The sequence below is a fragment of the Drosophila sechellia genome, chromosome X (assembly GCF_004382195.2).
Source record: "Drosophila sechellia strain sech25 chromosome X, ASM438219v1, whole genome shotgun sequence".
In the NCBI taxonomy this organism is placed as follows: domain Eukaryota; kingdom Metazoa; phylum Arthropoda; class Insecta; order Diptera; family Drosophilidae; genus Drosophila; species Drosophila sechellia.
The window spans coordinates 11,684,006-11,709,326 of record NC_045954.1 but is presented as its reverse complement, the minus strand read 5'-3'; the positions used below and the strand labels follow the sequence as shown (position 1 = coordinate 11,709,326).

Sequence of the window (25,321 nt, the reverse complement as noted above, 5' to 3'; positions counted from 1 at the left end):
TCAACTCTGATTGTTTTTTGTGTGTTCTTGATGCTCTTTCGACAGATACTTTATCGTTTTGGTACTCTTCGGAAATTACACGCTATTGAATGTGTTCTTGGCTATCGCCGTTGATAATTTGGCGAATGCCCAAGAACTTACAGCAGCCGAAGAGGAACAAGTCGAAGAGGATAAAGAGAAACAACTGCAGGAGCTCGAGAAGGAGATGGAGGCCCTCCAGGCGGATGGAGTCCATGTGGAGAACGGCGATAGTGCTGTCGCCCCCAGCAAGTCCAAGGGCAAGAAGAAGGAGGAGGAGAAGAAAGAGGAGGAGGAAGTGACCGAGGGTCCCAAGCCGATGCTGCCCTACTCATCGATGTTCATACTATCACCAACCAATCCGTAAATATTCCATCACTCAATCCGCTGTCCATTGATCATGGTCATGGGTCATTCAATCGTAGTGCTATCAGTTAGGGTTCCATCCTAGTGTTAAGTTAATCGAGTCTCTTCCAGGATCCTATCCCGTTTGCTAGGGAGATAATAAGACTACTGGAACACTCTCTATATGATATTATAATGATGCCTTGATCATTTTGTAGCCATGATCCAGTTTTGAAGGTTATCGAAAGTTTTTACGGGTTCTATAGAAGTATTCCTTATCCATATTATACAGTATCCTATTCTAGTTACTACGTATATCATCCATAGCCAATGACATATTCTAATATCTGATAAACTTCTATAACCGTAGTACAACTTAATCAATTACTGATGCAATATACTCTTTTCTTTTTACCTTTTTTCCTGTTTTGAATTACAATCTTATGTTGCACACAAACAAACAAACAAACAAATTAACGAATTGACATGTGTTTGTAAATATATTCAACCACAATATCCGACTACAATTATCGTCATCATCAACCATCAACCACCACCACAAAATCATCTCGAAAAACTGCAACAATTTTGTTAAAAAATCATCGACACTTCGAACCAAACAACAACAAACTGCTTAACAACAACAATTCATTATAAACAACGAACTCATCTCAAAATTCAAACAAACAATAAACTAAATCGAAACCTAAACAAATTCAATGCGAATTGGAATGATGACAAAAATGAAAACCATCAACAAATTCAATAAAAATGAACGGTTACCCAAAAAAAAAAAAATAAAACAAATCAATAAAACCCAAAAAATAATGCGAAAATTACAATCGGATCTGATATTGAAACCTGAACAAAAACCTTTGAAATTTTCTACCCACACCAAAACGAATTGCGAATCAAAAACGATCAAAACTATATAATAAACAAAAACTGCCACCGAATTTGACGCAATCCCGAATGCAAAAATACGACCATGATCCTAATTGATTACATGATTAAACCAAACTCTATATATTTATATGTACTGAATACTGAATCGAAACCAATTTAAAAACCTATTCACCGATGATGAATTCGATCAATTCAAAATGAATAACGATAACGATAACGTACGACTTATACAGCATACGACGCGGCGCCCATTGGGTGGTTAATTTGCCATATTTTGATTTCTTCATTATGGTTGTCATCTCAATGTCATCAATAGCATTAGCAGCCGAAGATCCCGTTCGTGAGAACTCGAGGCGAAACAAGATATTGAATTATTTCGATTATGCATTTACCGGCGTATTCACGATAGAAATGTTGCTGAAAATTGTAGACTTGGGTGTGATCCTGCACCCTGGCAGCTATTTAAGAGAATTCTGGAATATTATGGATGCTGTGGTCGTTATATGCGCTGCTGTTAGTTTCGGTTTCGATATGAGCGGTAGCAGCGCTGGACAAAATTTATCGACTATTAAATCGCTTCGGGTATTGCGTGTACTACGCCCATTGAAGACCATTAAGCGTGTACCGAAATTGAAAGCCGTGTTTGATTGCGTCGTGAACTCATTGAAAAATGTTGTTAACATTCTAATCGTGTACATATTGTTTCAATTTATATTTTCTGTTATTGGAGTACAATTGTTCAATGGAAAATTTTTTTATTGTACGGACGAAAGTAAACATACTTCCGCAGAGTGCCAGTAAGTAACATTTATATTCAATTCAAAGTTTACCAAACTGTTCGTTCGCTTACCTAAGTTCTTCGTAATCTTATTCTTGATTTTCCAAATGTTGTGTCGCTATTATTTTCTATTATTCGTTTATCATTTTGCCATAGGAACCCCGGCCGAGATGCCAACTTCAATATCATTGTCCCACCGTAGTGATCTCTATTTTCGGTTTTTCTGATTTACCATCTCGACCATTTAATCCAATACAATCGTATAGTCGCGTTACATTGTAGCGCTCTAGCTTTCCCTACTTTCTACCACAAAAAACACGCTCTCTATGACTATCTTTCTATCTGTCTCTCTTGCTAACTTTGTGTGTTTCTTTGTCTAAGGTCCATTTATACAACTAGATGATTGAAAATACCTCGAAACATATGTAGCTTATAGATCCGGAAAGAACAAACACATACCACCCACTCGTACGTACATTTCCCGATATTTTTCTGGGCTCTTACACGTACATGTATAGCTATGTTCAAGCAAATAGTACCACCCTCTTCCATCACCCATTCAAATTGCCTTGGCTCTATACAACTTTTCTATAACTTTTTAACTGGTCGGCTGTGCAATAGTTTGTAAGACTTAACTAGATGTTGTAGAAAATAATGTAACTTTAATGTTTTCCTAAACACCAATTATTACAGTAGAGCTAAAGTGAGTAATTTAACAAACTAAATGTCTTTCAAATCGACCCGATGCATCATTATACATATGTAGGTGTTTAGCTATGTGTGTTAGGACTAGCGATTATCCTATTTTATGTTGCCTACTTAAAAGGGCAGCCTTCGAAAATGCTGAGTAAATCAATCCTGGTGGTGCTACGTTTGTTTTCTACACAACATAGTTAAATCATAGATGGAATTGCACAACTGTTCTAAACCCATATGAAAACCAGAGACTTCTTGTGGTTTTAGGTGATGGGAGTGAGGGATGAATACTACAAGTTATATACATTTCTAGGCCAGATGCATTTTTTAGGAGTGCTTTGCCTACACAACACTCTCAAAACTCCGAATACATTGATGTTTAGCTGTAATATTTCGACATTGTGCTTACAAATATTCTACTTCCTTGCGAGTTTAACACTCAGAATAGCTTAATTAATATTTGATGGGCTTTTGCAACTAGGATATTTAAAACCAAACGATGCAGAGAGAAACCAGGTTGAGGCCTTTGTTAGATAATCTATCCCGCTTAGTGTATATAACTATGAATGCCCACGTTTATGTATAAATTTGAAGTGGTCCTAATAGAGAGCAATTAGGATATTATATAATATATTTCCAGATCCATTCCTGTTTTGTATGTGTGTTGTACGATTGTTTCGTTAACCTGAGCATTTTTATTACCCTTTCGTTTGTTCTATTATCATATTTGTTTTCATGAAACCAAAAAAGGTGCACTGATTTAACAGAATGTAAGAGTAGCATTTTATAGTTTCTCGCCATGTTTTTCTTGCCTGACTTGTCTAATTAACAGTCACGCGATTAAACGGGCCAAAAACAACACAATAAAAAAGAAAAAGAAAAAAAAAACAAAAACCCAAAACTAACCATAAACAAAAATTGAAAAGAAGAGGCAAAAGAGAAAAGAAGAAAAAAAAGAAAACCAACCGAATCAAAAAGTGACTGATAAAAAGAAGCATATGAAATAGAGAGAAAATGCGTTCGAATCCAACATCTGTGATATAGAAATGAAAACCTACAGTTTCTAGTTGCCACCTGAAATACCTTTCCAGTTACGCCTAATTTTCTATAATTATTTTATATATGTATATTTAATCAGTTAAGCCGTATCAGTGTATGTTTGTATATGTTGTCTTCACAAACCAAAGCTCGGGTAACACCAATACCAATGGAACTAGCCAAGAATCTTCGCGTTTAGCTTGCGTACTACCATAATTATATCAATATTTAAATGTTTCATTTTTACTTGCAAATTGGGTATTCTCCAAATACCAAAGAGTCCATATTACTACCAGAAGATTTCTTAATAAGCACGCGCATAGCAGTCTTTAGACTAGACTACTAGATAGGGTAACTCAGATCGAATATTTGAAGAAGCTCCAGACGCAGTCCACCTGCCCAGTTCGAATTTCAGTTCTTGCCCACGGTCCTGGCTTCCTCTTTAACTCCAAAGCTTTTCTCCAAACCAAGTAGTACGTGTGTATCCCAATATCTAGCCATCATCCATACATACACGCCATTACTTGTATGTTCCAGTATAAGTCTTTCGATCTTTAAAAAAAAAAAAATAAAAAAAAAAATAAACATAAAAAAAGAATAGTGCTATCGTAGGAATCGTAACCATATTTTGTAGTAGACTATATCCAACTAGATGACGAGCGCTCTTTCCCAAGTTATGTGTGTATAAAGAGTATCATTATGTGTATTATATTATTATATAACACCGCGTATTTCTTACACTCGACGCTGTTGAGAAGTGAAAAACAAAGCACGATACTTGCGTTGCAACCGAGGGACGTTCAACGACTATCAAAAGCCAATGAGTATCGATTTGTTTTAGCTGTTTGGCCTTCGTATGCAATAACTGTGGTCAACCCTAGTTGACAACCAAATCAAATCTAATAAAAATTTTACTTAAAAAACCAAATACATATGTACACGTACATCCCAACGCCCACTAGCATTTACACTCACGTCTATACGCCGCCAGCGATGAAAGTTAATGTTCTGTTCTTTTTTTTTTTTGAGTAACTCAAAATGTTCCCAAAATTTGAAATCGGTTCGTGTTCAACTTTAGGAAATAGAGCCTGTGCAGGCTCGTAACAGACAGCTAAAGTTTTCGAATACATTTTCGTTGGCATTTTAACCTTTTTTTTAAATAAACTAGGTGTGTAGTCTAGTTAGATTTCTTTTAAATTAACGTTGAGAACCCATTCATTTGAGCGCAGCTGCTTTGTTACACATCACCGAACCGACAACGGGCCGAACCACGAATTACCAACTACGAACCACGTAGTCCCAGTAAAAAGGGAGCTCTACTTTTGATCCACAGATCCAAGTCGACCCATAGATTTTGGTTCCATTCATCCATTCCACGGGTAATGGGCGTAGAATTTCTCCTTTTTTTTTATTGTATGTAGTAATTTTCGAGCATTTCTTTATTTGTACGCCTTCCTATTCAGACCGTATCGAGTGTTGATTTGGTTTGAACTTTCGTATTCCAAGTCAAATTGCCCACTCGTACAAGGTCAATGCAGTATGTAGATGTGACAGCAGCTTCTTGCTCCACTCATGTCATTTTAAAAAACAAAAAACAAGGTCCACCGTATTTCTTCGACTCAAAATCAAGGGGTGTCAAAAAATCCTGAAATTTATTGGTAGTACATAAAACAGAAGTCCTAAAATCTTGAATATCTTGCGGCACAGATTGATTTTCCAAATCGCTAACGATTTTTACGGCACCCCAGTATGTGTTTCTATAGAAAACTAACTGTCGTTCTGTTTACTAGACTTCGATTTCACATTAAAATCATTTCACCACTCCACTCCATTAAGATTTCAAAAGCTACAAAACATAAGGAAATAAAAAAAACCTAGTACAAAACAACGATTCCCAATTGATGTTCGGTTCCGTTTTAGATGCTTGCCAAACTTTAGTTTCATTGCTATATTTTTTTTCGTTTTGAACTTAGTGTTTAATGTGCAAACCTTATTTTGGTATTTTTTCAAATGAGTCTCAATCAAATTACTAATATAAATCCACATAACTAACTGACTAAACCACACCATAAACATGAAAACCCCCATTGAACGAACCGAAAACCAAAAAAAAAAAAAAAACCGAAAAAAAAACCCTTAAATACGCAACCAAAGGGGCTCGTACTTCAAGTACGAGGAGGACGAACTGCTGCCAAGACAGGAACTACGGGTGTGGAAGCCCCGGGCCTTTCACTACGACAATGTTGCCGCTGCGATGTTGACCCTGTTCGCCGTTCAGACCGGCGAGGGATGGCCACAGTAAGCCAATTTGTTGTTGTTGTTATAGCTCATAAGATCGAATATTGTATACTTCCCCCCGCTATATCTACATTCATATCTACAACTGTTATATGTATCTGTAAAATGTATCTGTATCCCGTCTATCGAACTCTCTATCTGTCTATCTGTCGGATGAACAAATCGAAATGGAAGACATAGCTAACTGATATCTTTTGCCTCTCTTTCTTCAACAATCCACAACACAAAAACAACTGCACCTGAATGTCCATCCACACACATCCGTGTACAAAACGACAAATGCATTCCACATCGATCTCGAAATCGATCGAACTCGATTCCGAATGAACTGCGAATATACGAATATACGAATAATAGGGTCTTGCAACACTCTATGGCTGCCACTTATGAAGATAGGGGTCCAATCCAAAATTTCCGGATCGAAATGTCCATATTTTATATTGTGTATTTTATTGTATTTCCGTTCTTCTTCGTCAACATATTCGTCGCCTTGATTATTATTACGTTTCAAGAGCAAGGCGAAGCTGAGTTACAAGATGGCGAAATTGACAAAAATCAGGTGAGCCACACCCATTCGACCCGTAATACCTACATGTGTGAGTCCAAATCTCTACCTTTCTCCGTCTCTCTCTCTCTCTGCTTATAAATATGTGTGTGTTGTGTGTGTAATGTACTGCTAGTCGTATATGTAAAACCCAAAAAAACAAAACCAAAAAACCATTAACAAAGTTAAAGTTAATTATTACTGAATTGATAGATTTGCACGTACATTTCACTAACTCGTAAAAGCCCGCTATCGACATTACCACAACTGCCTACTACTAACAAACTACTACTTTTCAAAAATATACTTATAAATACCTATAAGTCAACGAACTCTCCAACACAACAAGTACACACTGTACACTGAGCCAAATACTCGTACATCGAATGTGTCCAAATCCAAGAACGTAAAACCTAGTCTAGCTCCATACATATGTATGTACTCGTATGTACTCGAAATGTTTGCCTTGCTTTTTCGCCCTTCGTTGTGGATGTTCCCCAATAACACCTCCCACAAAAAAAAAAAACACTCTCTTTCCATATACATATATCTCTACATATATGTTTGAATAGATATACTTGCGTATAGATCCGCCCATAGATTCCCGTGTATTTTGGTGGGCCTCAAAACGACTTTAGTCCTTAGTCCCTAGAACCATATATACATATAAATATTTATGTAAATTCGCTTAGAAGCCTCGATTAGTTGCCTTTGTTTTTGATATAAATAGTGAACATTTACCGGAAAATAGAGATATATCATTTCACACACGATGATAGTCCTTAAATATTCCGCATTAGTTTTGGAATATTTAACGATCTGTATCGTTAAGTCAGTTGCCAAAGCTTTTCAAACGCTCGTTGTCCACCAAATCGCAAATCGCGAACAAAGACGATTGTAAGTATGCATTCTACAACATCCGCCATTAGAAGAACTATCGTAAGAAATGTGTATTATTAGTTTAAACTTTTTGTTTTCGGAAACCTGGAGCTGCGATTAAATGGGTGATCCCTTTTTTTTGTGCCATCCAAATACAGACACATCCTGCTAGACAAAACTCGAAAGTAAAACCATAAATTTCAAATTGGGCATGTGTTAGATGAATGTATTATTCGCCTTTAACTAAGGGGGTAGAACTTTTTATTTTGCTTCAAAACAATTTGCATATACCTATTAATATATATTTTTTGAGTTTGTTTTGATTTGAAATGATTTGTTGAAATTGGTAACGAAATGTAGTGGTTAAAATCGATGTTGATGATTAATGTGTGTATATAGAATTGAAATCCCATTTGTAAATGACCAACTGGTATTCGAATTAATGTGTTACTAACATTTAAGATGTTAACGTTTGGTACAAAATGTATTGTGCAATGCATTTAGCCACGAGCGTCACTTCAAGGACATCCGAAATTCATCTGCATAATTACATTTCTCTTCACTCTAGAAATCCTGCATCGATTTTACTATAGGAGCACGACCTCTCGAACGCTATATGCCCAAGAATCGGAACACCTTCAAGTATAAAGTGTGGCGAATTGTGGTGTCAACGCCTTTTGAGTACTTCATTATGATGTTGATCGTATTCAATACCCTATTGCTGATGATGAAGGTAAGTTTCTGGGCCTTGAAGCACTTTGGGCATATGTATACTAATCTGCTATCGATCCTATGTCCAAATCTTATATATATTGTATCTGATTATATCTGTAAATCTCCACAGTATCACAATCAAGGAGACATGTACGAAAAGTCGCTGAAGTACATCAACATGGGATTCACCGGAATGTTTAGTGTAGAAACGGTGCTGAAGATCATTGGATTCGGTGTTAAGGTGAGTGTTTGTGACTATGAATATTCTTGAATGGGAAAGCTAGCTATCTTTTTGTATTATTAATTACTGTCTATTACTTTGCATAATAATACATAATCTGAATTTGATCGCGTTGTAGAACTTCTTCAAGGACCCGTGGAACATATTCGATTTAATCACCGTTTTGGGCAGTATTGTGGATGCACTTTGGATGGAATTCGGGGTAATTATCAGTTGCTTGTCATTACACAACCCAGAGCATACATATTATTGTTGTGTTCGATTTCTGTGCCGTTTTGCAAGACAAGAAACAATGTAATGCCAAACCTAATAACAAATGTATCTAGCTTCATTATTTTGCCAAGATACAAGTCTACACTTGAACTTTGACACAAGCACACCTTACCAAGAACACCCAACTAAGAAAGAAGAATATATCTAAAATAAGTATCTATATGATTACCCTGATGCGTATGTTCATATGCATCTCGGGTGAATCTTTAAGTCTATATAATTTCGTAACCAACGTTAGGCTCTCATACACACGAATGTTGTTTTGCAAACAAATATTTTATTCGAAAAATTCAGAGAATCAGGGAAAAAGATTTGAAAAATGCTTGCTCCAGTTAGCATCTTTCAAGAGTCATTAGCTTTTGGATCTGGCTCTTGAAAACCATTTCAACGATTTGCTTTTAACAGGGGGAATCAGCTAAGTTCGTCCGATTTTGCGGACTTTTAAACCATATATCTAATACACTTTTTTGCGGGCCTTTACCGTTTAGCATTAAGTCGTATTTTTATCCAGCGCAACAGTCAGGATTTGGCACTATGCACAGATGGCAAGGACAGTACAGTTTACACCCACTGTTTTAACATGTTTTATCAATTATCCTTTTACATTCAAACACCTAGAATTTATGTTGGTTTTTTTTTTTATGAATATGATATCGAAAACACACAATCAGTATAACCAAATAAAACAACAACGAAACAAAACATCACAAATTACAGAAATTAATAATCATATATCTTTTTTGATTTCCTTTTCCATATTTATTTATGTACGAATACCAAAAACCAAATGTGGTTTCAAAATCGGGAAAACCCAATCCGAATCAATCCAAAAATATGTTTCGATGAATGCAAATAAATAAAATAAATTACATAAAATATATAATAATCACTCACGCAATGATATATATAACTATATATCTACACAATAATGACAACAATCCAAAAAACCCACGCACACATCTCAAAAAATGTGTAATTTCATATATATAACTCACGCCAATCTCCACATCTATACACTGGTGTACAATTATCCTATATATAATGTAATTTATATATGCGAACGCCACGTTTTATATGTCCTTTGCAATTGGCCACATCGGGAATGAATTTAAATCGAATTCAATCAACGTTCAAACAATAATAACTTCAACACAAACAACTACAACAACAACAAAAACAAATACAACCAATAACAACAATACCATCTATGTAATTACAAATACCAAATGCAATGAATGTGCAACAAACTCTATATATGTCTCTCTCGATCACCAAAAACCACCACCAACCACTGTACCACTGATCCACTGATCCACCGATCCACTGACCCACTGACCCACTACCACAATCACCAATGCCACCAAATCACGAATTTGTATATGAAAAAAAAAAACAAAATATTTATATATCAACTCACTGAACCAATCAAATTCAACCGATTATTATATACAAAATGTGAACAAAAATCAAATGAAATCAATCAAAATCTGAAATGGAATTCCAATCGAATCGAATCAATCAACATATCGAATTAATCGACCAAATTAATCAAACAATCGATCAACAATGTCGATTACAAATGATCAATCATCTGAACAAATCGAATCAAATCCAATCCCATGCATGTGTATGTGTATGTCCTGCTACTGTGTCTGTTAATCAACCGCGTGCACGCACATATACACATGCATAATCGCATCCTTGCACGTGCACACACACATATGTGCCCGGTTTCCGGTGTCCGTGTATGTGTGAACGTGGCTATATCTCTATATATCATCATCAACAACAACTACATCCGAACATCGATTACAAAATGTACAACCAAACGACACAACCTGCAGCACGATGTAAGTACGAAACACTGTCTACACTGATTTTGCATTTATCCGAAAAGTTTTCAATGTGTATTCCAATACCAATCGATGAATTTAGATTCTTAAAACGCTTAAAACGCTAAGTAATGGCCTTCCACCTTAAGAACGATCTAACTCTAACTCTATTAACTTCTCTATCATTTTCTTTGTGCCTAAGAACATCTACCTAGTTTCATTTTAGTTCTTATCACAATAATTATTAACTCACCGACCATTAGCTCAATTTTTCCGTGCGACACTATATATACTAATTTAACTTAGTTGATCCATCTTGCTTAAATTTCCTATTTTCATTTCCGTTTCCGATTTGGCATTCAGATTTTCTGTTGCATAGCACACTACATTGCGATTTGTACTTGCTACTGTGTCTTTCTGTCTGTCACTATATCTATCTGTATTTTATGGTTACCTATAAACTGTCTTTTCTGTCTCCTGTAAAAAGTTGCTTATATAGGCTTATATAGTCAAGCGTAATATAATGGTGGAATGTACAACGAAAGGGAGACCCATGCATATGTATATGTGTTATCAAATCCTTGGGAGTTTGGAAGCTCAATTAAAAGTCCTTGCAATATTTGCTTTCATCAATATTTCACAAACTTAAATCCTAGGCTTTGATTAAGCAAGGAAGTTTTATTTACAATATTAATATAAATACAAAACAAATTGCTTTTAAATGGTTATAGTAAATGGTATATAGTTAATCATTGAATAAAAAAGAGCAAGAGATCATGAACAACTAAAGGATTCGATAACAAAATACTCTGCTTCAGGCTGTTGAGCTTATCAATGACCAATTACAGCTGTAAGTTAGTTATATCTGACTCTTAATTTTAGTAAGACCCTTTGCTGAACCAATGGTGTTGATCTTAAAGTGCCTACAGTATGCATACGCATTATGCAACTTTTGTTCGAGTTTTGATCCACTTGCTTCCGTTTGGTTAACAGTGCACATGGACTTCTTTGGTTTAATCGATATTGCAATTTCACGACATTCGTCACCAATCCAGAACACAAAACCCAAAACTCGTTGCGCTCACTCATACTGTCGTCAATCATGCACACTTAAAATATACGCAAACCCTCTTTTAACATGAGAACATCCGATATTGAATAATGCTTCGAGAAACTATTCGATATATAAAACGATATATAAACAAATCCTGATCAAAATCAGCATCATTGCCATCATTATCACATCGAACTTGTGCATCGGATGAGGTATTTTCTGAGCTGCCCAACAGTCGATCAGTAACTGTAAGTAGTCGCATTCGAAGTCAGCGAGTAAATTGCATTGAGGCCAACCAAAGAGGTACTTACATAAAAAAAAAACAGCAAAAAGGCTCAGACTGGATTAACCTTTAACATATAGTACGTCTATTGAATTCTGTTGATCTTGAACCAATCGTAAACTTGACTCTTCAAAAGCATGATTTCAAATACTACTGTCTGGTCTTTAGTTTTTTTTTCGTCTGTGATTGATTGAGAAAACCCCAGCCCATTTTCCGCCTGCTCCTGCTAGTTTTCTCTCTGGGTAATGTTTTCGCCGGCTCAGCCAGTAGTTTCTCTCTATCATTAGTCACAGGATGGCTTTCCAGATATGCTTACTCCTCCCGCCTCAATAAGAAAGTAAACTAATGCCCCCCAAAAAAACAATTCTATTTAACACCGCCACATTCAGTTTTGCTATGCTCACATCTTTCACCACCATGACTGCAACTTTTTAGTAGGGTTTTGGATTAGCTTTCGTTACATCTCCTGCATGTTCCACTCACATTTTGCACCTTCAGATACACATTCTGGTATAACCATTAACTCGAGTCACTCACACATTTGCGGTTTTGATCGTTCAATTCACTCGGAGTTTTTCTATCCAATAAGTTTTTGGCTTCCGCTTACTAAACACACGCAAACCCAATTCTTTTTAACTGCTTAAGAAGTTTCCAATGCTGAAATGTGTGGTTATAGTTGCTTGCATTGGTTGTTCCACCACAATACCAGCGAGTCCTTACAAAAGTCAAGTCCTGGGTAAGAGAGGTACCAAAAAAATGAAAAAAAAATAAACGAATGCTATTATCCGAGGTAACTTTCGGTTTTCGTAATTCATTTCGTCTATCAACCTTCCACTCTCTCTCTTTTCTGTTTTCAATTCATTTTTAATAAATACAATTCTGTGCTCGAATATAACAGCCCTTGTAGAAGTGAATATAAAACAAATGCCTAGCATAGCTAAGCCGATCTGCGCGAATAGAAATATATCAAATTTTAGACCCTTGCTGAGCTGTAATTTCCCCAACCAAATGAATTAGAAAACAATCGAGACACTAGAACAATGACATACATAATTTACACACAACAACATAGAAAACTCTCTGCTTACTGATATTGATCTTGATCTATCTTTGTATACCTGCTAGAAACTGCAGAAAACTTGTCCTACTAATTTTCAACTCTACTTTATTTGTTTTCTGTATTTTTCAAAAAAACAACAAAAAAAAAAAAACGAATCGAAACGAAACGAAAATATCACAAAAACTGTGTTAAAACCATTACGTAAATCAACAAATTGAACGCCGCCCAACGAATTTCGTTTGACCTGTGATTGATCGATCGTCAAACGTCTGAGTATATATTAACTGCACTGAAAAAAAAAAAAACGAAACCCAAAAAAAAAAACGAAACCAATTGAATGCAAAAAATATCATAAACATTTCCCTGTTGTTATTCGTCTTGTAAATTGCAACGATCTGAACTACAAATCTGAATATCTGATTGCAATCGATTGCAAACTGCTGAATGATAAATTCAACAACACCAACCACTACTACTACTACAACTAACAACAACAACTACAACAATGATTGAACAATTGCCTGAGTCGTCAAAAAATATACATATATATATATATATATTCAAATATATATACGAATCGTTTCTTGTGCTGTTTATGAGTTGTGTGCACATTGATTTGTCTCAAAACAAATCCAAAAATTTCAATTGAAAATGGTTTCTGACTAACAGGATGTAAGTAAACAAATCTATCCTTACAAGCTTTCTACTTTCAAAACTACAACATCAACGATGACAAACAATACAATATGATACAAAACCACAACACAACACTATACAAAATTCTTTTCTCTAATTAGCAAATTTAGCTAAACTTAACTTCAATCAGAATGTTTGCCACGAATTGTAATTTCCATTTTGAACTTAAATTCTTTATATACGAGTAGATCACATCGATGAATCATCTGTAGATTCAAGTTCAACTTTCTTTTATTCGTTCGCCCACTCTCTACGTTATTACTCTTAGCTAGTTAACCATATATAAACCTTTATATATATTTACATATATATATAAATGAGCGAGTATAGTCAGGGTTGTGATCATGAATATATATACTTGTGTGTACTTACCCGCATCCATAATTTTCGATTTTTGGGTTAGATTAGTCCATCCAAGTTACTTTTAAGTGCGTCGTTCCAAGTTTCCCAAGACTCACATCTTCGCCAGGAACAACAGCGTGGAATTATTCTTCATTGAACTGTCCTCAATCTCTGTCTATATCTAAATCTGTATCCCGCATAACCCGCAGAGCTGTTCCAACTACTATATAGCCGAGTGCAGAATCCCAGGTAGTGATTTAGCCTCTCTGCTTAGCTTTCATGCCATTCTATATCCCGTGTATATAACTCTCGACCGTGGCATTGGATACGTACACTGCGACGCTAGAGTCTCTTTCATTTTTTGATCACGTACTTCACACCAATGTTTTTGCAACAGGCAACGAGGACACTGTAGTGTCACCACTTGCTACTCAAACATCTAATATCCCTCATCCGCTCTAGACTCCGTAGTCTCTATATACACACTCTCTAACTTTAAGTATATGCAAACTCATTAGTTAAGTACTCACACCAAATTCACATCCGTACGGGATTGGCAATAGGGTAATCCCGAAATTGGCCTAAATTGATCCGAGAGAGATTACGCCTTAGTGTAATAATGTTAATAACTTTCAATTTTGATCTTTTTCGAATAACAATTCATTGCGTTTTCAGGACTACCCAGTTATCAATGCCGTTCGGTATTGAATTCAATTTTGTTTGTTTCAGTGTACATACGCAATATTAATATAACCACCAATAGTATATATATATATATATATATAAATAATTCCATGTTCTACAGTGTCGAGTCGAATGTGATTTATCAATGCAGATCCTACGGTGAGGCGGTATGCGTCCTTAAATCAGCGGTTGATGTGGCGGTTACATTTTAACCGCCACTTAATGCCACATTCACATCGCGCATGATCGGACGCAACCCTGGTTAAATGCAACCCTGGCTTGCATCCGCCCATGTGACGATTTCAACAGCTGATTCGTAAAATATTTTGGCCAAAGCCCCGTCGATTTCGACCATACAGTTTTACAAAAATCAAACCCAACGTGTACAAGCAACTAGTACTGCAACGTTCACTTTCTTCACAAATCGAGAATTTCATTGTACATAACTTACCTAACTGTTGTACTGTCCAATTGGTTTTTCGCCAGCCTAGGCCCATTTCAAATTCAATTTACGTACACATATGTAGAACACGCCTCGCATGTTCCACTTTTACCTTGGGACGATTAGATTAGACAAAAAAAAAAAAAAAACAAAATACAATTTTTTAAATAAAAACTATTAAGTATCCACGCACAAACATCGCTTTTCCAAATTGCTTCCTTAGACGAACAAACTAATAAATAATATGTGTAATTTTTTCTACTCCGTACAGTTTGTTAATTAGTATTTGGCAGATGCCCACGCACAAATCACTATGTTTTTGGGTGATAATCTAAACACAAAACACTGAATCAGAACGACACCGACACTGATACGCACAAAATACTAATTAAATAGATTACTTTTCTTTTTGCTGATCAACTTTTTGCGAAAATTCAAATTTAATTGTCTTTGCCATGAATTCATTTCTGTTCCTTTTGCGATAGAGCAAACAACTAACTAAAATAGCTTCAATTATTTACTTTGATTGTAACGTACAACTAACCCAAGAAACTACTACTGCCACTTCTATGTATGTAACTCTCTACCTATTACTTACTACTTACTAAACCATACTACTGCACCTCACCAACTACAACCTACTCTTACTAACTACCTACTGCTACTAACGGAACGAGCTACTAACTGCCTACTGACTACTACCTACTGCTTACTACTAATAATCGATAGCTTAGATTGAAATGCATCGAATCACGTAGATCGATGGCGACGCCTTCTAGATCCTTGAGTTCCTTGAGTTTCCCGAGTTCCTTGGATTCCGTGAGCCGAGCTCATTGAATTCGCACTGTAATGATGGGAACTTGAAACCAGTCTAATGCCAATTTCCTTATCCGTTCTGTTTTCTCTCTCTCTCGTTTTTTTATTTGTTTGTTTATCTCTTCGACTCTCTTCCTTTGGCCAATAATATTTTACAGTCGAACTCAATCAACGTCGGCTTCCTGCGTTTATTTCGAGCGGCGCGACTTATCAAATTACTTCGTCAAGGATACACGATTCGAATTCTTCTGTGGACATTTGTGCAATCCTTTAAGGCACTTCCCTATGTCTGTTTGCTTATAGCAATGCTATTTTTCATATACGCCATTATCGGCATGCAGGTAAGTCAAAAACCGGAAATCCTGATTTCCGAAAACGATTAACGATAAACACTGGTGGACTTTTTTTTTAGCTAGGGTTAAATAGGCTATCTCCACTGTCAAATGCTTTTCGGGGTTGAATATTCGGTTGATCTACAAATAAATATCACGTAGAATAAGTAACTAGTTTTCTTGTTTGGTTTTGCATTAGTAACTTTTTGAACTAGCCTTCTAGATTAGAAAAAAAACGAGGACATTGGTTTCGTTTGAAGCAAATAATACAAATACATGAATGCTGGACCCATTTAATGCCTATTCAATTCAATTATAATGTTTACATCAAACCAAAAGGTTTTCGGCAACATTAGATATGATCCGGACACGCAACTCAACCGCCACAATAACTTCCAGTCGTTCTCCGGTGGAATCATGCTGCTCTTTCGGTAAACGAGAACTGTAACCTAGTTAGCAATAGTAACTCAATAGCGAATACCCAAAACGATAAAGGCACCACAGTCACCTATATACTCTACTCAACATCATAACGTAGTCATATGTCGAGTCATTATTCGAAATAATCCTACGATTGTGGTGGATTCGGTCGGTGTAATTATACTAGAGGGCATCCATCCGCTGTGGTTGTGCTCAACTTTCCATAATCTAAAATACCAAATTATAACCATCAATCCATTGTCTGTTCGAATAAAAAAAGAAAAACCCTAAAAGCTTATGCATATTCGCTATAAATCGTGGATACAGTGTATGCGTTTGAAAGTTGTTTGATCCGTATTGTTTGCAGTTGCAGTTGAGATTTGTGACTTTGAATCGAGCTACATATTCGTATGCTATTGGTAGCTTTGATTTTTATACCTTTCCATTATCCCGAACTCGTTTCTATCACTAATCGAATGTGAATGTAGCTTTTACATAGCACATTTTGTTTTAATGTTGTACATAGATGCGCTAGTTAAAGAAGTTATTTTCCTTTTAATATTTGTGTGTTTGCAAAGATGCCAGTAGTGCATCTAAAAAGCTGAAAACTTTCCCAATTTCCCAAATCGAATCGAGTTAGCATAAAAAAACGATTAAGCAATAACAGATTCATAATATTGTAACAATGATGTATTTTGAAATTATTTAGTAGATATGCTTCAATCAAAGATGCTCAGATTTTGTCAACTGTATAAATATTTTATCTATTGTTCGGAAGTTATTGTAAAAAAACACGCAGCTTAAAAGGAAAAACGTATAAAGTAAATTAACTAAACTCGTTAATAGTATACATGCCAAATGCATTTGAAGGTTTAAGGAATTGCTTTTCTTTGTGGTATCCAGAAGTCATTATTGTTTGCATTAATTATCATTTGGCTTTAGTTTTGTGGGTTCAGTAAATAGCACACTTATAAGTATAATTTATAAATTCGGTAACCTCGTTAAGTAAGCTTTTTAATAACCCGAAACTTGAATTTATTTACTGGATTCGTGAGCTCTGAGTAAATGAAATAAGCGTTTCCCGTTCCAATGTTAACTGTCATAGAGTTTTAGCTATGCAACTCAATTCCCAAACTATCCAATCAAACACACCTACACATCCACATCGACTTTGCAAATCGGGGAAAGTGGGCACACATTGTAGTCCTGATCGTCCTGAATCACTCACACATGGATTTGCCGTTCTATATATATTTTTTTTGGTCAGGATCCGCGGGTTTTGCATTGGTAGTAGAGACAGCATTGTGGAGAATATTGAATACTATTGAGGTGGAGGCGAATCTAAATCTGTGTAATGTGTATAACGAATATAACTTAACCATTTCAGTTACTAAACAAAAATGAACCAATAATCAATGCATTCTTTACCGATATCTGAATCGTGAATAGGTGTTCGGGAATATCAAACTAGGTACGGTGGAAAATTCCATTACTAGACACAACAACTTCCAATCATTTATTGAAGGCGTCATGTTGCTATTCAGGTACGTAACTCCTAGATCTCTCCAGTCATTTGTTATAACCCAACAAAAAGTTTCGTCTCTCAGTAATTAAGTTAATAGTTATACATATAATACAAGTTAGCATAATTTAACTTTACCACTATCCATATGTTCGCATTGATAGATACTCGTTCCAGTCGCGATCTAACATATCCTATAACTAAATAGTAGCGATAGGGTCCTGGTGGTTAGCACCTTGGAAAGTGAAAAACCCTAGCAACAACGATATGTGTGAGTTAGATACTTAGAGATTCGTAGCCTTAATGGGATATATTCGTCTAATAGAGATCTTTAAGTCCTAGCCCATTTTCGGATTCTCCCAAAATAATTTCAAACTACTAATAGCCTAGCTCATTTAACTCGAAGTCATGTATAGAAAAATCTAGATTTTAGAACGACTCTCTTAGCATATACCTATGTAACCCTTATTGGTTTCTAGTACGATGAATTGTAACTTTTTCGAGGTTCTCCAAGCTGATCGCGGAGTATATCGGATTTGTGACAGCCATATAAACGGTGGTAAATCCATAACTACAATATAAAACCACTCAGATCTCGAACCAATTTCATTACATACATTCGTTTTGCGTAAAACAACAATTCAAGTTCTTTGATACCTGTGTAAGTAGATTGAGTTCTAGAGTTGTGACACTGATTCAACAAAACTGGAATATACGTATACATATATGTATGTAATATCAATGTATTTACAAACCTGTAGAGCTACATATATTATTCAAAAATTACTAAATTTGAGCGCAGCTTGATTTTTCAAAGTTTGCACTTTTCGTTATTGCAGTTAATCAGTTGAGATTTAAATGAAAGTTCAATAGTTTTACAGTATTGCTGGTAATTTACGTTATAGCTACTTATATAAACATACATACATATATAGCTGTTATATACTTGTACGTCGCAAAACGATTTTTGACGCCCATCCCAACTTACAATTTTCTATATCTACATAACTATATCGATAGCAAAGTTAATAGAACTCTCGATTGAAATATGTCTGTATGAAATCCATATCATCATATTCCATTATTAACACCATAACTCTAGGTATGAAAAGACTGTAGGAATAAAAACATTAATTCCCATTGGCATAAATATCCGTTTGTCCGGAATACCATAAGTAATTTTAAACCGTAGCTTAGTCTGTATGTAAATCAATCGTTATAGTGTATACTGAGAAAAAAATAGTCCTAGCTATTCTGAACATATAACCAGAGTCAGAATTTAGAAAATCATACCAATTCCAAATTGTTTTCGTTTACTGAACGGCCTAACTTTATAGCATATATATTTAATGTGTAATTGAGAATTTGTAAGCTTAATACTAATTTAATGGTAATTTATGAGAAAGCCATATATTTCAGGGTAATTGAACAAGCTGCATAGCTGCGATAGTATGTATCTCGTACTATGCAATCCTTCCGATCCCTGAGATATATAGCAATATGTGTCCATCGCTCGTAGATAGATAGGCTAGATAGATAGGTAGATAGCAACTAGCCTTGAAGAGAGTGCATATGTATACCTCGTAATCATGTATAGAGTAAGCTTTATACCGATAACATCGTTCAGTTCCCGATATACCATACCCCCGCCGTCCCCCCATCCGTATGTATATACACTTGAACATCCTGGCGCTTTCGAGTGCCAGGTATCTGTAAATACCTAGAAGTTGGTCAGTAGTTGCGAACCGACCCATTTTATAAACATCAAGTGCATTTTCGTACCGACCAATCAATCGCACATGTAGAGCCGTAAGTCTGGGCACGATTAAGCCGCATTAATTAACCGTGTTGTATATTGTTGTATATGTAACTGAACGACGCACAGGTGTGCAACTGGCGAGGCCTGGCCCAACATAATGCTGGCATGTTTGAAGGGCAAGGCCTGCGACGATGACGCCGAGAAGGCACCTGGGGAGTACTGCGGATCCACACTGGCCTACGCCTACTTCGTATCGTTTATATTCTTCTGCTCCTTCCTGATGCTCAATCTGTTCGTCGCCGTCATCATGGATAATTTCGATTATCTCACCAGGGACTCCAGCATATTGGGTGCCCATCACTTAGACGAATTTGTGCGCATATGGGCGGAATATGATCCAAATGCGACGTAATTATCTGTTTAATATAATCAGCATCACAAACAACACATGCCACATTTACCCCACCAACCACTCAAAATCAGATTTTATGTTCTTATCCTATGATTTCACTTTGATTTCACTCGATTTCTGTCATTCGAACAGGAGAAATTTAAGCCAATCTGGGCTGTCTTTCTATATTAAACGATTATTATTTGGTCGTATTTGATTCATACTCGTTGGTTGACATCGCTCCCGAGCGGCTTTGTGCACAAGTTGAGCTTAAGTCCTATCTAACGACCGGAAAATGCCGAAGGATTGGGTAAAATGCAATGCCGAGTACTTAATTTTTCTTTACTTTTTTCCTCGCATGAAATAAACCAGTCTGAGACTCAAAATATGTCCGATATTACCCAATTTAAACGATTATCTACACTGTTAATGCCTGGTATTCACATTTCACGAATAGCAGTTGAAATGTGAGTGCTGGGTGAATCATAGTCTGTACACTCGACTATAGATATGATCTTTGTTGCGGAACAAGTTCCCCGAGCTGAGGTACTAAACAACTAAGCATCTAACTTTTGTTGTGTTCCCCGGATAACTAGTGGAAAAATACACTACACGGAAATGTACGACATGCTGAAGAACATGGATCCACCGTTGGGTTTTGGCAACAAGTGTCCCAACCGACTGGCCTACAAGAAACTGATTAGAATGAATATGCCATTGGACGATGAATTGAGAGTTCAGTTCACCACAACGTTATTCGCTTTGATTCGTGAGAATCTCAGCATCAAAATGAGAGCGCGTATGTATTTCTACTGATAGTCAATGTATAAATATTTAGCATGTATCACTTGTATTATATAGTAGTATATCAATTTTAAAGAAACAAAATGGCATGTTTAGAATTTATAGATTTGACTTCAAAACGCAGCACTTCTGTTGTGTAATTTGGGTTTATGTTCTTTATGGAATCAATATAATGCTCTATACTTAACATATTCATCTAACCATCAGCTGAGGAGATGGACCAGGCGGACATGGAACTGCGGGAGACCATCACGAACATCTGGCCATTGCAGGCGAAGAAGATGCTGAACCTGCTGGTGCCGCCCAGCGATCAGCTCAACAAGGGCAAACTGTCAGTGGGTAAAATCTATGCAGGTTTCCTCATCCTGGAGTCCTGGCGTAGCACGCGGTTCGGTCAACTCGATTCGGGAATGCCGGTAAGCCACTCAAGATACCCACTCATTCAGCTCCTTAAACACAAACTACCGCACAACTCCAGTTGCGTAGAGTCGAAGATGAGTCGATATTCGGTGGTCAGACCACCTGTCCCCCAGGACTGACTCGCCCAGTCAAGATATTACCCAGTTTTATGGTAGACACTTAAGGTTCGACCCGTTAGGAATCCTTAGGCATCAGTAAGGCCCGAAACTCAGGCAGATTTATTTGGAGTACGTCGATTAGTCCTCTTTAATGTAATGATAAGTCTAAGTTTACATTTAGCCAGGATTAGGGATTTATTTAAGTCAACTATCTATCTATCAGTCTCTTGCAAATTCTAAGCAATTAAAGCTCATGCTGCACTCTAAAAAATCGCCCTGAATTATAAAAAAGCGTCACAACTTTCAACTTTCCTAAGCTATGTACATATATATATATCAAGAATAGATATAAACCTCAAGTGTTGCAAGCTTTTCAGTTTTGACTTTTCAAAAAATATACTTTATTAGAAATAAAAGGTTTTATAATCCGCATTTGAAGCAGGAAAATCTTATCTTCGGAACGTTTATGTATATAACACAGAAACTTACTATATAATACAAAATAAGGTTTATATTTACACGACGTTTTTAAATAACAAGCATCCTACTATTAAATATTTTAGGGCGATTTTCTGCTTAAGAGCAAAGATAAAATTTCTTTTCACCCCAAACAACCTACATTTTGAAACGAAACTACACCAACTACACCAACTACAAAATATTCTATAAAATCTATATACCATGGAATAAATATGTGATATTATGATTTCTCTTCTCATACGACTGAATAAATGAACTCTTTCATAAACAACAATTAAAACTAAAAAAAAAAAACGTAAACAAATTTAACGAAATAATGAAAATATGCAGAACTGGAAGGAGGTATATAATTAATTTTATATGCAACCTCATGTTTATCACATTTGTATATACAATACCCTATATATTCCGCACATACATGCCCGTTTGTATGTGACTCAAATACACGAAACTTAGAATTACACAATCGCATTTATATAACCACATAGTTGCGTACATATATTATAAAGTATGTGTACACGCAACTGCCCATAATTGGCTAAATCAGGCCCGATCAGATCCGATCCCAAATACAATATATTTAACTGTCAAAATTTGAAATTATCTACGGGCAGGCATGTGGGACCAAAAGGGGCGGATCCAGAGGAAAATTAACGAGCAAATTTAAATAAACTATGATTCCATCCTGATATTTTGTTTATTATTAGAACTCTTGGATCTGCCACTATGTGGGATGCATAGTTTTCTCCTTCTCGATGCAAAATCAAATCAAGAGATTCCAAATCGATAGCTGAAAATATTGCAACCCAATAGGGGTGACGGTTAAACTTAACTCGTATAATGAGCAATTGAAAACCGTTTAGTAGAAGTCGAGTATCTTTAAGTAACTACATACTCAAATATATATACCTACATATATATCGTTAGAGTTGAGAAGTTCGTATTTTGATTCTCCAGTTTGCGATTGTATGTTCGTTCTAAGTAGATACGACAAACAAAACAAAAACAGAGTTAACTACGTTACACAAAACTGTATGTATTGATACTTAGATATTTCTAGAGGTTTGCCATTTGTTTTTACACAACGTGAACACAAGAGAAAATTTGGAAACATTTAATATCCGCAAAATTAGTCGTATTACTAGAGGGTCAAGGAACATCCTAACACTTCCATTTTATTTCTAAATCTTACCACTTTCGGATTCGCTTTTACAATAAATTGTTAAAAAAAAAAACATGATTCTATGAAATTCCCTAACAAAGCGAATTCATGTGGGTTAAACACACTCGTATGGAAATAATTAATTCAAATGTTTTATCTGTTATCCTGTTTTTGTGCACAACACACAAACGATCAATTGACAACTCAAAATTGATACTTAAAAAATCCATAATTGACATTCGGTCCACGTTCACTGAACGTAAATGATAATTGGACGATGTAAAATGTAAATTACATCGATGATCTATGATAGCGGAAGAAGCTGGAGCACGACGATGAGCATAAATATAGCCCAACGGCAGTCGCGGAGCCGGTATATAATATATTTCCATATATATACCTATCTATCTTTCGCTTGGTTTTACTTTCGCCTTTAAATATGAAGCTCCTCCTCTTCCACATGTTTTGCGTCTACTACTTTTGTACAACCAACTGTTTCACCATTCTCGGCTAGAGGCATGTTTTGCATACTCGCCTAAGAGCAATAATATCACTAGGAAACCAGAATAACCAGCCTGCCTACCCATCATATCAATGAAATAAAGTGCAACCAAATACCAATTACCGAAATCCAGTACGAAAACACACCTATATCCTATATAATAATCCAGCTGTAGATGAACACCCAACTGCAATGCCATGGTTATGTTTCGCTTAACACACCCACTAGTCAATCACACTTTAATAGCCATAGAAGAGTGTGCACTTTACAGGGCTAATGCCTCGTGGTCTGATATAGGTTGCCTGCTTTTTAAATCCCTTAAAAGGACCCTCTGAGGTCCTGGCAAAAGCTTTGTGTTAAGGCCTATTCTTTTGAGCTGGAATGGCGCAAGTGATGATGGAAGTTCTGACATAGAAACCAGTCCTTCGTCCTCTTGAGTCTGTTACAATTTTCAAACACGATGGCAGCAGAGGACTTTTACTTGAAACGAAGGATTGTAAATATTATTTTCATATAGGAAAAATCGATATATAAAAAGTGAATATAGAGCAATTGAATATTTTATTAGTCTGGCGATGAAAATATAATTCTGTAGGGATCTACGATTTTAATATTTATTTTTACATTGTGGAACGTCTGAGTCCTTGTGTGTTGATGCATTTGAAGTAATTGTCCTTTAGTTAATTGTACACTTTACAAAAGTAAAGCACTGTGTTTTAAGTATGAATCGGACTCAATTGCACTCAATCGCAAGTCTGCATTTTAATATACCGACCAAATATATATATACTTAACCCTTGATACAAAAAACTCTAGAGTATGTGTACATATTGGAATTTGATTAGATTCAAAGACACATGGATTCAATGGAAGCATTCTTCATATGAACCAGGCCATTTGTGATAGTATCTCAGGCAAATGTCCTATATTTAATATTTTCATTTACAAGTCGAATTGCCACTGAATTTCTTGTAATCTTTTCTGCTGAATAGGCATGCTTAAGGTAACCAAGCGATCGCATCAATTTAAGACACTAATTAAAAAATTAATAAAAACAGCAGCATGGAAGAATGAAATCGGTCCAATTTTTTTATGCTTATATGCCCATATGACATGAGACTTAAAAGTGTTAAAAGCAAAGTATTCGAAGATATTTTTAAAAGAGGTTTTAAATATTGTTCACTATATTCAAATAAGAAATATCAACAGCTCATATAGCAAATCATGAAAACCAGGGTTTAATATATAATAATCTGGTTGATTCAAAATATTGCAATATTCCAAATATTCAAATGTCATATGGGCATGTAAGATTATTATTAATTTGATACAAACATTTAAATGCCATGCAAGCATTAGTTTTGTTTTTCTTTTCCACCCGATAGTTTATTTTTCTGTTATTCATAGTCAAAACTTTAATAAAACTCACTTGTTTGGTTGACCATTTCTCTAAATCGGCACATAATAATAATAACAATAATATTAAAAACAA

The 25,321-nt window shown here is 35.7% G+C and overlaps 1 protein-coding gene across 15 annotated transcripts in view; it reads left to right on the top strand.

Moving 5' to 3' along the window:
• The window catches only part of LOC6620300 (voltage-dependent calcium channel type A subunit alpha-1), a 51,992-nt gene that overhangs the window by 14,081 nt on the left and 12,590 nt on the right, over window positions 1–25,321 (top strand). For 3 of the 15 annotated variants that reach the window (XM_032726765.1, XM_032726766.1, XM_032726768.1), the window contains 15 exons: window positions 46–381; window positions 1,503–2,066; window positions 5,936–6,079; window positions 6,437–6,638; window positions 8,071–8,235; window positions 8,347–8,457; window positions 8,576–8,659; window positions 10,575–10,580; window positions 13,629–13,631; window positions 16,098–16,280; window positions 18,141–18,235; window positions 20,099–20,380; window positions 20,960–21,162; window positions 21,375–21,583; window positions 23,641–23,700. In XM_032726765.1, coding sequence (XP_032582656.1) covers window positions 46–381; window positions 1,503–2,066; window positions 5,936–6,079; window positions 6,437–6,638; window positions 8,071–8,235; window positions 8,347–8,457; window positions 8,576–8,659; window positions 10,575–10,580; window positions 13,629–13,631; window positions 16,098–16,280; window positions 18,141–18,235; window positions 20,099–20,380; window positions 20,960–21,162; window positions 21,375–21,583; window positions 23,641–23,700 — 2,647 coding nt within the window. Of the gene's footprint in view, window positions 1–45; window positions 382–1,502; window positions 2,067–5,935; window positions 6,080–6,436; window positions 6,639–8,070; window positions 8,236–8,346; window positions 8,458–8,575; window positions 8,660–10,574; window positions 10,581–13,628; window positions 13,632–16,097; window positions 16,281–16,610; window positions 16,703–18,140; window positions 18,236–20,098; window positions 20,381–20,959; window positions 21,163–21,374; window positions 21,584–23,640; window positions 23,701–25,321 lie in introns of all 15 variants that reach the window. The other 12 variants (XM_032726767.1, XM_032726760.1, XM_032726771.1 and 9 more) reach the window with 6 other exon arrangements.